The sequence below is a fragment of the Acinonyx jubatus genome, chromosome D3 (genome assembly GCF_027475565.1).
Source record: "Acinonyx jubatus isolate Ajub_Pintada_27869175 chromosome D3, VMU_Ajub_asm_v1.0, whole genome shotgun sequence".
NCBI classification, from domain to species: domain Eukaryota; kingdom Metazoa; phylum Chordata; class Mammalia; order Carnivora; family Felidae; genus Acinonyx; species Acinonyx jubatus.
The window spans coordinates 16122215-16139815 of NC_069392.1; the positions used below are offsets into that span (position 1 = coordinate 16122215).

General features: G+C 49.8%; 1 protein-coding gene across 1 annotated transcript in view; it reads right to left on the reverse strand.

Moving 5' to 3' along the window:
• GCN1 (GCN1 activator of EIF2AK4) overlaps positions 1-17601 on the reverse strand; it is a 58321-nt gene that overhangs the window by 4272 nt on the left and 36448 nt on the right. The window contains exons 37-54 of the mRNA XM_027043943.2: positions 17236-17415; positions 14637-14857; positions 13137-13205; positions 12795-12933; positions 12509-12705; positions 12169-12311; positions 10039-10156; positions 9711-9926; positions 8028-8192; positions 6703-6864; positions 6324-6416; positions 5952-6095; positions 5587-5856; positions 5232-5345; positions 4560-4790; positions 2652-2845; positions 2395-2509; positions 187-283 (exon numbers count right to left, since the gene is read on the reverse strand). Of these exons, the coding sequence (XP_026899744.1) occupies positions 187-283; positions 2395-2509; positions 2652-2845; positions 4560-4790; positions 5232-5345; positions 5587-5856; positions 5952-6095; positions 6324-6416; positions 6703-6864; positions 8028-8192; positions 9711-9926; positions 10039-10156; positions 12169-12311; positions 12509-12705; positions 12795-12933; positions 13137-13205; positions 14637-14857; positions 17236-17415 (2868 nt within the window). The remainder of the gene's footprint in view (positions 1-186; positions 284-2394; positions 2510-2651; positions 2846-4559; positions 4791-5231; positions 5346-5586; positions 5857-5951; positions 6096-6323; positions 6417-6702; positions 6865-8027; positions 8193-9710; positions 9927-10038; positions 10157-12168; positions 12312-12508; positions 12706-12794; positions 12934-13136; positions 13206-14636; positions 14858-17235; positions 17416-17601) is intronic.

Here is a 17601-nt window from a genome sequence, read left to right on the forward strand (position 1 = left end):
TCAAGCTGCTTCAGACTCGCAGCCACATTCCCGGAGCAGAGACGTAAGGGACTATAGGACCACTGGAAACTCCATTTTGTTTTAAGAGCTGGATTCCCCAAGGAGAGACTAGCTGCCAGAAGACCCCCCCCGAGGGAAAGGGGAGACAAGGCCCTGCAGGGGGTCCCCAGTGCACAGGAGACCTACCCAGCAAGCACTGCTGAAGGACAGCGCTGAGCTCCTCTTCAGTCAGAAAGGCACACAGCTCACCCAGGCAGCCGGCCGAGGAGATGCGAGTGTTGTCCTGACAGAGCACAGAAGGGAGCAAAAGCCGGCGTGAGCTGCACCACCAGCTGCAAGGTCAATGGGGCCAGCAACTGCCCAGGATGGAGGGCAGGGGAGAAGGCAGAACGAGGCGACTCCAGACTCCTGTCCCCACTCCAGGCACGTGCGCTCCTGCTGCCAGAGCGGGACTGCCATTCATGGCAGCCGCCACTGGGCGTGGAGCAAACAACCACACACCCAGCACTTCTCTCAATTATAGAAAACTCCAGTGTGCGTGCATATGGTGATCATCATCACAATGGCAATAATACCCGTATTTACGTAGCACCTCTCTTCTTAGAAAGTCAGAACATTTTCCGCGTATTATCTCAATTCCTATCAACAGCTCTGGGAGGCAGCGAGGGGCGGCCCCTGCCCACATCACTGGACGTCAGCTAGAGAACTGCTCTGAGCTCCTTTCCTTCCAGCCCCGCTCCCCTGCCAACCTTGTGTGTCATCTTGTGTCCAGAGCGACACCCTGGAATCTCTCTACTGTGTCAGTGCCCTAGCACCACCTCCCTTATTCAGGTTTGTCATAGGGAAGTCAGAATGAAGCCACTAATCAACCTAAGGAGGACAAGCAAAAGCTGAGCATTTTCTGTCAAAATCAAAGCCAGATACACAACCTGCTCCCTGCTGCTCCTCCCTAGCCAACTAATCACGGGATAGCAAGGGAGTGGATTTTTAAGATACATACTGTGTTATTAATAAGTGCCAATCTGATGTGCACACAGACCACAAACCAACCCACCAACCAAGGACTAATGACCTGCTGAGTGGCTAATGCCAGGCTGGCACCCTGGTTGGCCACCATTGATCCAGGGGAAGCTCTGAGTTGGGGGGAAGATGGTCAGACCACTGTTTGCACCTCTGAGCTCCAGGCAGAAGCCCAGGTGCCAAGCAAGGCTAAAGCTGGCTCTCTCTGACGCCCACTCTCTCCAACAGGATCTATTTTAAGCTCCACTGTGGTGAAATGCAAATTGGCCTAAATACTAACTTTTTCTTGCACTGGGCATGGCCCTGTAAAAACCCTCACAGAGAAGGGTGGGGGGGGGGGCTCTAGTCAGGGAGCAGCAGGTGGAATGAGGCCAGATTTCCACAGCCGTGGTAAGCCCAGCAGCAACAAGGGCTGGCCCCACTGAGTGCGCTACAAGTGCAAACCATGTGAACCCACAGGCTCAGTCCAGAGATTAACCCCACAACAGAGGGCTGTCAGAGGAGAAAGAGAAAATTCTTATCTAGACTCAGTCGCTGGGCAGCCAACGAGTACTTAACACACGCTTCCAGGCTGGGAAAGGAAGGGCCGTGCTGGAACGGAGACAGCACCGGGGGTCCCAAAGCTCAGACTGTGGCTGACTCCACCTTGCTAGGGCATGGCCCCAGGCAAGTCTCACCCTCTCCAACAGTGCTAAGACCTCCGACCTGGTGTCCCAGACACCAGATGCCAAACTTCCTTTCTATTTTATTTAAGGTGAGAGAGAGAGAAAGAGAGAGAGAGAGAGAAAAAGCAGGAGACAGGCAGAGAGAGAGATCATCCCAAGCAGGCTACAAACTGTCAGAGCAGAGCCCGAAGCAGGGCTTGAACTCACAAACCGTGAGATCATGACCTGAGCCAAATAAAGAGTTGGATGTTTAACCAACTGAGACACCCAGGCACCCTCCCAGATGCCAAATTTCTTAAGGGCTGTGACCATGCTTGCTTCACCTCTGCGAAAGACCCTTTGTCTCAGCAAATGTTTCCTGAACCAATAAACGAATGTCTTCATTTCACACACAGGGACAGGAAAGGCAGAGAGGGAAAGTGGCTCGTTTAAGATTACATGGTAAGTTCACAAGAGCTCCTTACTTACCTTCCTGTGAAAACCTTACCTTCCTTATCTGTGAAACAGAACAACCAATGCCAACACTGCCCGCCCTGTCTCCCTCACAACCAAACGCCTGTTAAACCATAAAGAGTGATAGGAGCATCAGGAGTGATTATGACACTGAGCAGGCAGCAGTTCTTCTAACACAAAACAGACATGTCGACCAAAGCAAAGAGAAGGGGAACCAGTAGAGCCCACCAGCCCTGCCATCCACCTGCAGCCATACCTCGTCGTGTCCCAGCATGCTCAGCAGGAGCGAGACAATGTTTTTCCGGATGACCACGTCCACTTTGGCCCCTGCTCCCTGAATCACAAACCTCAGGGCCTGCAGCATGGTGTCCCTACAGAACCAACGCATCCAACTTAAACCCCTCGCTCTTCTTCACCACTGCTCCCTCCCACACAGGCCCAGCCCGGCCCCAGGAGGCTTCAGCATCCGCCTGGCCTCCTCACAGCCACAACACTGCCCCAGCAGCACCTCACCTGACACCTGGGTCTTCCATGACACGGATTCCATTCAATAGCTCTGTGAAGAGGGGGTCCACCTTGATGTGGATGGAGATGAGTTTCCCCAGAGCATCAGCAGCCTTCAGGCGTACCCCCCGGTTGGAGTCCTGCAGGGCTTTGGTAAAAGTGGTCTGCAGCTGGGGCAGGAATGGCTTCAGGGCAATCCCGACCTGTTTGAGAAACCCACATAAGAAACTACGGGTGTGGTGGAGTCCAAGGCCACAGTGTGCGACAGATACGAAATCAATCAGAAACCACCATGAGCTCTTGCACACAGGCTAGGAGTAGATACTCCCGCAGAGAGGGCAGCCAGCACGGACAGGTCCTGCTCAGCCCCGCTATCACCACCTCCAAGGGAGCCACTGGTTGGCTTAAGTGGAGACCAGTCCACACGGACAAGCAACTTGAAACCTCTATCTCCAAATACATGAAAGAACAGCGCAGGTGACGGCTGTCAGCCCCACCGAAGACCTGTTCCAATGCCAAGACAGGGCAACGGACCAGGTGTGTACGGGCAGGTATCATCTTCTGAGCAATAGATATGCAAGCTGAGCACTGACACTGAGCCCTAAGAACAATCCTATGAAACAAATGACCTCAGAAAGTCACCCCTCCCAAGAATGAACATTTACTTCTTCCTAAATGGGAAAAATCAAAGCAGCTGTTTGGAAGTGTGAGAATACTGGGGTCAGGGGCTGCAGGCTGCTGGGAGGCACACCATGGAGTGAAGCTGGTAAACAGGAGGTAGGAACCATCAGGCCACAGATGACATCGACTCATGGGCCTATGGGACAAATTCTGGGAGGAAAGGGCTCCGTTTGTACACAGAGTTCTAAAACACCACAGAAAAGAACAGCACAGAACACAGGTGAAAATGACACTTAATTTTTTAAAAAAGATACTATCTTCCATAGAATAAGGCCGATGCTCACAATGCCACATCTTATCTGGGAAGACGCTCCCCACATCTTTCCCTCAAAAGGGGCAAAAAAGCTACAAATTTTAAGCTTGCTTTTGTTTCCAAACCTCGAGTAAGAATTAAAAAAAAAAAAAATTGTTTTTATAACAACAAATCTCAGTTCTGCTTATAATTTTTTTAAAATCCTAAAGGACTTAATTATCGCCCCGTAAAATGTCAGAAATGGTTAACATGCTGGCTCTTTGCTTCTTACGCTTTTGGCAAACACTGAAGTTACTCCAGCTGCTCTCAAGACTTCCTTTTCAGTCCCTCATCAGACCCTTTGCATCCCTTTTTATGAGGCAGCAATAAAAAACGGAAATATATGTAAACTGTGTAATTGCAATTATGTGGCCTTGGATTTTCTCCTTTGAACCAACAGTTCTTCAAAAAACACCAACGAGCAGGGGCGCCTGGGTGGCTCGGTTGAACGTCCAACTCTTGATGTCCAGCTCTTGATCTTGGTACAGGTCACAATCTCATGGTTTGTGAGTTCAAGCCCCGCATCGGGCTCTGTGCTGGCAGCATGGAGCCTGCTTGGGATTTTCTTTCTCTCTCTCTCTCGCTCAGCCCCTCCCCGATCTCTCTCTCAAAATAAATAAACATTAAAAAAAATTTTTACAACCCACAAAACAGCAACTAGCATTAGTCTGGCACGCTCAGGATGCGTCAGGCACCACCTGACACCACCTTCTCTAGGCCCCAAATCACTTCCAAATCAAGGGTGAGGGCACAAGCTCAGAGGTTACCATACTTTCCCAAGGTCATTCTGGCACAGTGTGAGTCTAGCGTCTAGCATCTCGACTCCCTCTGCCATGCTGTTTCTCCATAATAAGCTCAACGTCCTGCCACATGACACCAACCGGCAGACAGATCAGTTCTTGAAGACCCAAATGGACCAAGAGGTGAATGTGTCAGTGGCTCACCTTGGCCAGCAAGAGGCTGAGTGTCTCGAGCAGGGCTGCCTTTACGTTCCAGCTGAACCGGTCCCCCAGGATGCGGATCAGAGGCCCAGTGATGCTGACCACGGAGGGCCTCAGGGCGTCAGCTGAGGTCAGGCGGATCACCAAACCTAAAGCTTTGGCCGCTTCCTCTTTCTGTTCCGGGCTGCCAGTCAGAACGCCCTCCCGCAACACTGGAAGGATGGAGGTTACTCCCTGACGAGAGAACCACACACGACAGTCAAATCTCAAAGGCACTGGGTCCAGGGGTCTCCTATCCAAAGCACACACCCCTGTCAGCCATCCTCTCTGTGATTCCCTGACAGAGACTGCTTCTGGTGCCAGGGTAACAGCCTGAGAGGGTGCCGGCTGAGGAATAGTCTTGACAGGGCAGTGATGAGAAGGTAACAGCTCTGGTGGGCCTAGCACACATAGGTATACCTGCTGTCTCCTCTGTGACTCACTTGCTCTGGCCGTGGTGGCCTCCACAACTTAAACTGAAGGCAGCACAGACCCTATCCCCATATGGCCACCGTGGGAAAGAAACACGCTTCCGTGAAAGGCCCTAAGTCAGCTGCTCTACCACAGACCCGGGACTGCGGGTGGAGGTGGAGGAAGGCCATATGAACACAGCACCCTCACGATGCCCTGGCTTACCTTCTTTGGGAGGCAGAACCCTGGCACATGCTCGCCTTTGCTCTCATTCCCTATGAGCCGGATTTCTTTGTGCAGTTCTTCAATTAGTGCCAGTTGGTTGCCAGCATCGAGCTTCTGTGGAAGGCCAGGAAAAAGCAGAGAGGATGTCAGGGTTCTGAGTACAGCCCTCCCAAGATGGCTTCAAAGTAATACCTCAGGGGGAAGAGTGTGGGGGGAGTATAAGAAAGACTGGCCATGGATTGATAAATGCTGAAGCTGGCTGACAGGTACGTCATGGCCTATTTTAAGAGTCCAATCTTCCAAGCGTCTGGCATGGTCTATAATCAAAATCTGCTGCAGTCAGCAGTCCCCTCACCTTGGTGATGGCATTCAGGGCATCCCAGCTCTCCTCCAGAACCACCGGGCTGGAGTCGTTGAAGAGGCGGATCAGGCCGGACACCAGGCTCCGCAAGTGGCTGGTGTAGTCAGCCTTCGAGCGTGAACAGTAAATGTTGAGGATGATGGCGGCAGCCTGCCTCATGCCCACCTCAGGGCTTCGGGTGGCTTCCAGCAGATCCTCGATGATGATCCGGTGCCCAGTGTCATCCTCTACTGAGAGGATCACAGCCTGACAGTTGGCCATCTCCTGAAACCACAGGGGACACCCAGACTGAGCACAGCTCCTCAGGGGCAGGCCAGGACAGCTGACAGAAAGCTGCCAGGAGTAATCGTGACACTCACCAGCTGCTCGTCCGGAGTCCCAAGTTTCTCCTTCAGGGCCAACATGACTGCCGGGAGGATCACTCCAAGGTGACGGGTCAAGGCGTCGCCAGCCACAGACGAAAGGAAAGCCAGCACCCGGGTGTTGACAGGCGGAGTCGTCAGCTGTAGAATGATGAACAAGGTCAGCTCAATGAATGCCGCTCCATGCTGGCCACCGTGCTAGACTCTAGGAGATCCCATGGCCACTGTTGAGGGCTAAGTGTCTGCTCCAGGGCCCCCTACACCCACCACCAGCCTTCCCCAACATCTGAGTCCAAAAGGTCTCCATAGCAGGCCTGGAAATAATCATGTAGCCGCGGCCAGGGGGTGCTTGCTGCAGGGTGGGATTACCTTGGGCACGAGGTAGGGAAGCACCACACGACTCTTGATGGCCATAACTTGCTTCAGACCATCCAAGGCAAATTCTGACACTTCCTCATCATCCTGCACAGGAGCACGGAGGGCAATGCTGAGGAGCTGGCTCCTGTCCCCAGCTCTGCTGTCTAGACCAGCCACCGCCAACTTCCTTCACCACTTTCCTCCCTTCCTCCTACCGCACCCACATTTACTGACTATCGAAGGAGAAGCACAGAGCCAAATCTGAGCCCGCTGCACCCACTCCCTTGGGGGGCCCACACTGCGGCTGCCTTGGCAGAATGAGCCCCCCTGCATTTTGCTTCTACAGAGACAGTAAAAGCCAAACTGGTAGGTGTGTGGCAGATCCACTCACCAGCTGCTTCAGTAAAAATGGGAGAATGTCCTCCAGAGCCTGGTGGCCAATGGTGGAGTGCAGCTGCTCGAAGGTCTTGGCCGCTGCTTCTCTGACCTCCTCCAGAGGGTCACACAAAGCCTTCCTCGCCGTGGGTACAAGGGACTCAGAGAAATACAGCACCTGCAACGGAATCCGTGCACTATACCTGATGCAGCAGAGGCAAGGAAGGAGTGGAAGCAAGCAAGGGGAGATGGACAAGGACCTCTGGCCTAGCCAGGCCACCAGCATCCCTTGGCTTGACTCTTAACTTAGTGGTTCTCACTGAAAATGAGCAAGCATACGAACGTAGAGAGGATACGCAGTCTCCACCTGAGGAGTCGGATTTTAAGTGAGTTCTCCAGATACTCTCCATCTCCCACGAGAGCTCCTTCCCACGGTGAGGCCCTGCATGGCATGGCTCCCTCTCCCCTGATTCTTTCTTTGGCTCATCCTCTTGGAAAACTCCCAAGTCCTTCAAGACTCAACTCAAAAAATTGCTTCTCTGTGGCATCTCTGGGGCTACTGTGGGGCCAAGGATAGCTCTGCTCCCTCTGGAAACGGTCCCCCCGAAGCAGAGCGCACTACAAACAGAATCGGGGGACTGATTATGTATCGGCCTCACCGCCGGCAAGGTCTTAGCCTTTGAGAGGACTCAGTAACTATTCCATGAATCGCAACTCTAGTTGGTGACAGAATTTATTTACATTCTTTGCCAAATGCAAACGTAAACCCCCAGTGAATATAATACTTCTACCGATACACTCAGCAGAAGGTGCCAGTAGATCAGAGAATCAGCAATGGCCACATGCTTAACGTTTCTGACTAGCCAGCCACTTTGTAACTTTTATGCCAACTGAGAGCCCTATGCCTGCTCAATCTGTTTCCCAGGCGTGTTTTGAGGATCACCCTCAGAAAGGAAAGTGAGTGCAAAGATCGCCAGCCCCCTGAAAGTGGCTGCTATGGGACGGTAACATTGTCGGAAACGACACACTTCCACCCACTGGGAGCGTAACACTCATCTGCTCTGCTCCCTGTAAGAACGTGTGCAGCCCTCCCGCTCCCACAGCACCAGCACACGCACATGCGCACGGCCTCCCTTCCCTGCCAAGGACACTGCACATTTTAACTGTAGTGCAGTAGTGACACAAAAGGGATTAAACTGGAGAAGCCTCAGTAGTGGTGAGAAAAAGATCATCACCAATTTCTATGGGCCACTCAGGAGTCCCTAGTGATACGGCTTTTCCTGGAACCTGCCCCCAGCCTTCTGAGTCAGGTCACCCGCGAGGCCCTAAGAAGACACTCACAGCGTCTCGGCTGGTGGACTTCATGATCTCGCTCAGTCCGATGCACACACCCTGCCTCTCGTCGCTCTTCTGAGACCTCAGGCCTTCCTCAAGGATGGGGATGATTTCTGGCAGGATTTTCTCCCCTAACTTCCGGACGAGATCGCCCAATGTCCTTGCTGCAATCTGTCAGCAGAGATCAAGCCAGGACATCAATGCCCTACAAACCCCAGGGCACCTGGAAGACGACTCCAGATTGAAGGCCCTGGACTTAACTTCCCCAGATGCCATTAGCCCTGAAGAACCGCCAGGGTGCTTGCAAAACACTAAAAAATACAATTATTTCTTTGTATCACACACACCTACACAACCTAAAGCAAGAGCTGGCACCTTCTATATGAATAGGAAACTTATCAGATGCTGCCTGGTCAAGAGTCAATTTCCCTAAATTGATAACTACAGCCTAGAAGTCACCTCACCTCGTGCTCTTGTCCAAGGGGAGCTGAATAGGGCACAAATGTTTTTAAGGAAAAAAAAAAAATAAACGATCTCCCCTGAGGCCTCACACAAACCCTTCTTTAGCCAAATATGCAGTTTGCTTGCCAGAGATGGGGGTTGGGAGTAGGTCAAAGGGGACTGCCAGAAGCAAACATGAGCCCAGGCTGGGCCCCTCCTCCCAGAGAACATGCCTGACCCAGCCCCTGCCCCAGCCCAGGTCAGCCTCATCTCACATGCTCACCCGTTTCTCATTCCAGACCCAGCAGCCCCCGCCCAGCTTCTGTTGGCTTTTGCACATCCTGCCCTTGTATCTAAAGCACAATTCCCCTGGTCTGGAATTGGCTTTCATCACTACCTCACCTGGTGGGTACTTACTCATCTTTTATCTTCAAGCATCATTTCTTCTGAGAAGCTTTCCCTGACCCCCCCTCCCCCACTGGTCAAAGGCCTGTTACACACATTTGCAGCACCACGCAGCATTTGCTATAGCTGTATTTACATCTGTCTGTGTGATTATTTGATTAACGTCCATCTTCTCTACCACAGTGTAGCTCATGAGGAAAAGAATAAGGCTGCTCTTCTTCTCCATTACATCTCCAGGTTTTAGGCCCCTGCTTAGCACATAGTGGTGCTTAATAAATATTTGTTGTGTGAACATTAATAAAAGGAAACCTCCTTTAGAATGGAGTCAGGAGGCCAGAAAAGGGCACTCCCACACCCTACCACTCTTCATCAACTACAGACCCAAAAGGAAAAGATGAATGTTACAGACCGAACAGGAAAAAGCATATACTTTACTAGCCCAGCAGGATGAAGGAAGATTTTCCTCCTCCACCGGCCAACAGCCCAGCCAATGAGAGACAGTCACAACTGAGCCAATGAATAGCCACTACACTTCAAACTCCCAGTTTACTCCAAGAGACTTTTTGTTTATAACAGCCCTCCCGACACCCTCCCTTCCCTCTTTTATAGGGTGTTCCACTCTTTTGTTCAGTGGACTTGACTATAGTTTTGCATGGCTTACATGTCCCAAACTGCAATTCTTTGCTATTGCCTCAATAAATCCATCTTGAAGGCAAAATAACTGGCTGTTTTATCTTTAAGAGTAACTGTTAAATGACTAATAAATAAATGTTCTCTTAGATAGGGGGCTCTAGGGACCCTAGCCTCTGATGCTGGGTCAGAAGCAAGGTCCAGTAAACTTACGGTTCTCTTATCTGCACAGGTGCTGGCTAGGAAACCCAGCAGCAGCCCAAAGAGAGTAGGCAGGATCTCGCGCAAGGTGCGGGGGGTATTAGAGACCACAATCTTCCAGACATGCAGGGACGCCTGCCGCACAACCAGCTGGGTGTCTGAGCGGCCCATGTAGAGCCCTGCCAACACCCGGTTCCGCCGATCTACCCCCAGGGCAGTGATGATAGCCTACAGCAGTGGAAAAGAAGGGAGAACGCAGGGTGGTGAAGCCTCCGGAGCATGTGTACCAGGGCACATCCCTACCACCACTACGGGTGGAAAACCAACTCGAGGCACGCACCTTATTGGACTGGGCAGTTCCAAAATTATCATCTTCAGAGGCAGTTTCTGTGGTCATCTTCCCGGTGACCCCTGAGATGTGGAACAGGAGATCCCCAAGGAGCTGAACAGAGCTAAACCTGAGGAAGATGCCAGTAACAGAGTCACACAGTTGCGAGGGGCAATCTTGGGGGACAACTGAGCACTGGGCAAAAAATATACTGGAAGGAAGTACACCTAAAATATTCATGGTGGCTACAAATGTCCATCGATGGATGAATGGATAAAGAAGATGTGGTATATATATACAACAGAGTATCACTCAGCAATCAAAAAGAATGAAATCTTGCCATTTGCAACTACGTGCATGGCACTAGAGGGTATTATGCTGAGCGAAATTAGAGAAAGACAAGTATCATATGACTTCACTCATGAGGATTTTAAGATACAAAACAGATGAACGTAAGGGAAGGAAAACAAAAATAATATAAAAACAGCAAGGGGGACAAAACATAAGAGACTCTTAAATACGGAGACAACAGAGGATTACTGGAGGGTTTGTGGGAGGGGGGATGGGCTAAATGGGTAAGGGGCATTAAGGAATCTACTCCTGAAATCATTCTTGTACTATATGCTAACTAATTTGGATATAAATTTTAAAATAATAAATAATAGGGGCTCCTGGGTGGCTCAGTCAGTTAAGCGTCCGACTTCGGCTCAGGTCATGATCTCGCGGTTCATGAGTTTGAGCCCCACATCAGGCTCAAAGTCCAGTAAACTTATAGCTTGGAGCCTGGAGCCTGCTTTGGATTGTGTCTCCCTCTCTCTCTCTGCTCCTCTCCTACTTGCACTGTCTCTGTCTCTCTCTCAAAAATAAATAAAAATTTAAAAATTAATTAATTATTAATAAAAATAAATAAATAAGTAAAAATATATTCATGGTGGCTATCGTGGAATGAGAGAAGTTATAGACAATTTTTTTTTTTTGATTTTAAGAGAGAGAACGTGTGCATGCACACAGAGGAGGGGGGTGGAGAGGGAGGGAGAGGGGGAGATGGGGAGAGGGGGAGAGGGAGAGAGAGGGAGGGAGGGAGGGAGGGAGAGAGGGAGAGAGGGAGGGAGGGGGAGAGGGAGAGAGAGAGAGAGAGAGAGAGAGAGAGAGAGAGAGAGAGAGAGTGAGTCAGTCTCAAGCAGGATCCATGCTCATACCAAATCCGATGTGGGGCTCAATCCCACAAGCCTGGGATCATGACCTGAGACAAAATCAAGAGTCGGGGACATTCAACTGACTGAGCCACCTCGGTGACCCTAGAAGATTTTTGTTTCTTTACACTTTCTCATATTATTTTCTTCCCAAGTTTTCTACTAATGAAGACATATTACTTTAACAATGGGAAAAATCAACATTTTTTAAAAGCATAGGTGAAAGTTTCTGTAATAAAAATTACAACGAAGAGGGAGAGTACAGAAAGAAACATTAACAGAAAATCAGGAATGCTGATCATCAGAAATGATCATCACTAAGAAGAGGCCTAGAAGGATAAACCTTACTTCTCTTCAAATTAAATTAGGTTTATTGTTTTTAATGACTACAAAAATCACAGTCCTATTTGAAGTGAAGATTCAAAAAAACCCATAAAGGGGCGCCTGGGTGGCTCAGTCAGTTAAGTGTCTGATTCTTGATTTTGGCTCAGGTATGATTTCACAGTTCATGAGTTCGAGCCCTGCATCAGGCTCTGTACTGGCATCGCGAGACCTACTTGGTATTCTTTCTCTCTCTCCCTATCTGCCCCTCCCCTGCTTGTGCATGTACATGCACAGATACATACACACACACACACACACACACACACACTCCCTCTCTCTCTCTCTCTCTCACACACACACACACACACAAAATAATCATTAAAAACATTTTTTAATAAAAAAATAAAATTTTCATACAAACTGAAGAACTGAATAGAGCAAACTTTTCAAAAGAGAATCAGAATAGAGACACTGCTACATGAAACTGGAGAGTCACACTGAGTGCTTAAGAGTGCGAGTCTAGAGAGAATTGAAAAGAGTTCTCAGCAACATTCCTGCTCCTCGTTTCTCAGAGTTCCCAAAACGCAAAGCCGGGGCCACTGGGTCTTTCCACCCGAGTCCTTGCCTTATTCTCCAAAGATCATCAAAGAGGCCTTGCTCCAGCTGGGGCAGCAGCAGAGCGATGGCTGTCTCGGCGTACATGGAAATGACCCGCTGGCCTGCACGCAGGGCAGTGTCACGCACAAACTCATTCTCATCAGCAAGAGCCTGTGCAGACAGAGGGTGGGTCAGCCAGGGCTGCTTCCCCCAAGGCACCAGACCCAAAGGAAATGGGACTCCCAGAAGAGCAGGATGAGGATTCTTGCCTCCTAGTCCCAGCTGCTAGGGAGCCTAGACTCCAAGGAGAGCACATGCACCCTGCCCCCCTCAGTAATGGTACCCTCAGCATGGTCCCTGGTGCCTACTTTGAGGATACATGGGATGATGGGCCCCACATAAGGAGTGAACTTGTCCCCAAAGGTGATGGGCAGGTAGTTGAACATCATGATATAGCCATCTCGGACATGGGGTGCAATGTCCACTTTGCTGGCTGTAGCCACGATTTCTGGCATCAGCTTTTCCAACTTCTCCACCCCCAAGCCAGCCATGACCTCGGCCAACCCTGTAACAAAAGGACAGAATGAACTCGCTGGATCGGAAGGATCCTAGACAGCATTCCTGGTCTGGCCCCTGGGCCTGCCCTGGCCTCACCTTGTGCAGCGCCTGAGCGATCCACAGAGCTCTGCTCATAGGTCAGCGTCTCCATAAGCCATGGCAGCAAGTCCTCAAAGCACGACTCCCCCATGCCCTTCACCATGGCCCCAAGAGCCTTTGCAGACACTGTCCGCACCTGCCAGGTAACCAAGAAGCAGGATGGTAGAGTTGCAGCGGCTCAAAACCAGGTGCCCGCACAGGAGCAGGCAGGGGCCCCTAGGATCTCCTTCCCTTTACCAGACAAATGCAAAAGCAGCTTATAGAGAATTCCCAGGAATCAATTTTCTGAGGAGTGGGCTAAAATAACAAGCTCCTGCCTGCCTCTCCTCCCAGACTCACCTCAGGTACAGGGTCCAAAAGAGAGGCTTTCAGGCCAGGCGTCACGCTTGGCAGGTAAGGAGCTAAGTCCTGCAACAACACAAGAGGTGACTCAGGTGGAGGCCTGGCTCCTGCTTCCTCTGGGTCCTGTTCCGGTGTGGCCACTGACCTCACCATTCTGCTGACAAGGAGAGCGCAGCAGGGCTGCTCCCACAGCCAGCAGGGAAGGACAACTGGCAAGGAACCCCACTAACTGGTACCCCAGATGATCACCCAGGAAACCTGTGAGGGATCTGAGGCCCACCCTCAATGGGTACAGAGAGCCCCCAACTAGAGTTCAATGCTCTTCCTCCTCCTGACCTTATCTCAGGACCAAGGCTTGTCCAGCCTCTGGAATCTAGGAAATTATTTCTGGCACTTTCCCTTCAGAACAGTGTTATCATCTTCCCGTTCTTCACCTTAAAAGGTTTATGTCTCTTGGTATAGCATTCAGCTTTAGGGAACAGTTTTAAATATAGAAAAAGCCTTATGTTCGCTGTAGCATCATTTAAAATAGCAGAAAACCTTGGACAGTATAGGACCGACAACAGGATTATATAAGTTATGGTATAGAAATGTATCAGAATATTAAAGAACTATTTAAAAACCAGTTTTGTGAATAACTCATATGTAATAACTCATAACTCATTAAAAATCAGCTTATGTTTAGGAATACAATTTTTTTTGATGTAATAAAAATCATTAGCAGTAACCATTTCCATATTGGAGAACTACAGATACAATTTTTTGTTTCACCAATTTTCCCATTTCCCAAATTCTCTAGGACTAATATCCCTTGTCCACTTTATCTCTTGTGCCCATACCTTCAGCCAGCAAACTATGACTGTGGGAGACAGTGAGCTCACACATGCAGGCCCCTGGGAGCAGGTAAAGTAAATCTCCCAAACTAGGCTAATTTCCTCTAATTTATAGGCTTACAGAAGTAAAAGCTTGTGATGAGAACTGCAAGCAGAGCAGTGGCCACTTTGCCCACATGGGGCCAGGCTGGGCCTTTCTTCCCCCAAAGTCTGTAAAAGAGCCCATGCATGGATGGCCTCCTCTGGGGCCTAATCTGACCTAATAAGAGCTTAAACCATTGTGCTCTACAAGATGCCCAGAGAGTCAGGTCACGATCTGACACTCTGTGAGTTTGAGCCCCGCGTCGGGCTCTGTGCTGACAGCTCAGAGCCTGGAGCCTGTTTCAGATTCTGTGTCTCCCCCTCTCTCTGCCCCTCCCCTGCTCATGCTCTGTCTCTGTCTCAAAAATAAATAAAAACATTAAGATTTAAAAAAAAAAAAAAATGCCCAGAGAGCCTAGATTCCTACCCTCCACCCCAAAATTGTGCATTTCGTCCCCTAAACATAAACAGGGACAAAAGCCCAGACAGCTCTTCTGTGTCTACTGCGGGCAAGGACCCTGTGCCCTAAACCAGCATCTACTGGTCTGTCCAGCACCAGCGCCAGCGCCAGCTGGGCTGCTACCTTCTGGTCCGTCAGGGAGTACATGTTGCCGATAATCTGGGCTGCCATCTTCCGCGTGTCCGTGGAACGGTCCTGAAAGGCTCTCTGGACAATGGGCATGATGAGGGCCAAGGATGGGGCATCGATGAAGTGAACAAACTTGGTATCCAGCAGGGTCTGCAAGCACTTCTGGGTCTTTCTGGAGGGGTCCGTCAGGGCATCCAGCAGGACAGGGGCAATGGCTGCATGTCCAAACAAGAGAGAAGCTGGTCTACACGAGTCTCAGGAGCGGCAAAACTGCCGAGTCCCCAGAACTACATGGGGTCAGAAGAGAAAGGAGTCCGGGGCCACCCCTCACTGGAACCCCACAAGTCACCAGCTGTGGAAGCCAGCCTGTTTACAAAGAGCAATCCCTGCTCCGCCAGGAAGAAAGTAGCAGCTGTCACCCCTTTGCACTGAGCAGCTTGATCTAGCAGGACAACTAGAGTCTGCTTTCAGTGGGAGCTGAGCTGCAGCCACAGTGCTCAGCCTCCGCGGGAGCGCAGCTCAGGCACCACAGTGCCTGATCGTGGAAGGGGCAGCCCAGAGTGGTTTTGCAAAGAAACTGTTTTGAGACGCCAAATGCCCCAAGCCAGTGGTGGCAATGAAACACACAATGCTCAGAGGAGTTACACCCAGATAAAACAAGCTCTTCATGTGAGCACCACCAGCCTGGCAAAAGAAATGCCAAGAGAAATACCTGGCTTATCTTTTCCAAAGTCTGGGGAATTCATCCCCTGTGAAGACCCATGCTGGCCAACAATTGAAAAAAAAACAAAAACTAACAACCCGATTAAAAAATAGGCAAAAGATTTTAAGAGTTCTCCAAAGGAGATATGCAAATGGCCAAGAAGCCCACGAAAAAGTTCAACATCATTAGTCATTAGGGAAATGTAAATCGAAACCACGATTAGATGCCACTTCACATGCACTAGGGTGGCTATGACCAAAAAAGACAGACAATAACAGCGTAGGCAATGAGAACTCTCACACACTGCTGCCGGGAATGTCAAGTGATCCAGCCACTTTGGAAAACAGTCTAGCAGTTCCTGAGAAAGGCAGACAGTTACCATATCATGACCCAGCAATTTCCATTCCTAGGTACCTAAGAGACCTGAACATGTCTAAAAACACCACCATGTACGCAAATGTTTATAGCAGCATTATTTCAAACAGCTAATAAGCAGAAACAACCCAAATGTCCATCAAAAGATGACTTAATAAACAAAATGTGGTCTATCCACAAGATGGATTATTGGGCCATTAAGAAAGCACTGATGCATGCTACAACATGGATGAACCTTAAAAACATTATGCTAAGCTCAAGACGCTAGACACAAAGGGACAAACGCATATGATCCCACTATACGAAGTGTCTGCAACAGGTAAATGCAAAGAAACAGAAAGCCTATTAGTGGCTATCAGGGCCCAGAGGCAGGAAAGGGAATGAAGAGTGAATGCTAACAGGTAGGAGATTTCTTTTTGGGGTGAGGAAAATGTCCTGGAAATAGACTGTGGTGATGCTCGTGTAATTTTGTGAATATACAAAAAAAAAACACCGAATTGTATACATTTTTAAAAAGTGATTTTAATATTATGCAAGTCATATCTTAATTTAAACACACACACACACACACACACACACACACACACACACCCCATGCTGGATTCTCAAAATGAAAGCACTTCCCTTCCTTTGATAGAGATCAAGACTGTTTCCGAGCCTTAGGAATCTCCAAGGCTGTTGAACATTGTAAAAGACAACAAAACCCAAGTATACCTATTCATCCCTTAAAAAACAAAACCACACAGAAAACATCATCTTCTGAATAAACAAAAGTCTGGTAACGCCTGGCTGAACTACATTGAACAATTACCTATGTTCCACACTAAAGCTTAAAAATTCACCTTGCTTAGCGAGGTGGCTGCTGGGTTTTGTTTCTAGAAATCAACCTCTTGCCATCACTCAATCAAGAACCACACGACAGGGGCGCCCGGATGGCTCAGTCGGTTGAGCGTCTCTTGATTTCGGCTCAGGTCATGATCCCAGAGTCATGGCACTGGGCTGAGTGTGGAGCCTGCTTGGGATTCTCTCCCTCTGCCCCTCTCCCCCGCAAGCATGCATTCTCTCTGAAGTAAATATATTTTTAAAAAAGAACCACACTACAGAGCACAATTAAGGGGAATAACCCTTCCCTAATCTTCCCCTCTATCACATATCTTCTGCAATGAAACAGAATAGAAAGTTCCCAAATAATGTACGATGCTGATGTGGCCCAGAATATGTCATTTAATTCTGTTGACTTCAGGGCTCAGCTTAGTGCACAGGATCTCTCAGAGTCAAGCGCTTCTGAGCCAATGACTCAGTTTCTCCATTTATGCAGTCAACGATGACAGCTCCAGACCAGTGGCAAAACTACTTCCAAACTACTTCCCACTAATTGTTCTAGAAAAAGGGCTTCCCAGAATTTAGAGGTTATTTCAATGTGAGCATATCTGTCCTCAGAGGGCAAAGATCTTTGCTGAATGCCTGTTCCCTGCAGTGTCCGGGGATGGGAGGAGGAGCCAGGGAGAAGCATACCCAGGATCTCCGGATTCCTGATGACGGAGCCGATCTGCCTGAGCGCCTGCTGTCCAGCCTTCTGCACTTTGACATGGGAGTCAGTGAGCACCTCCGTAAGCTTGGGCACGATGTTGGGCAGGCAGGATGACAGCTGCTTGGGAGCACAGTACGCCATTGCCCCAAGCAGCTCCACCGACCCTGCAGATGGCAGACACAGGCCAAGCATGGAATCACTGAGCACAGGCCAGGGAGCCACTTGTGCCAGCTGCCTGAGCAAGGGACAACCGGCCTGCCCCTCTGCAGAGTGTGGCAGACTGCAGACTGTGGCCCCTCAGGCAGTCCCCAGGGGGAGGGGCAAGGAAGTTGGGGGGTGATGTGACTCCA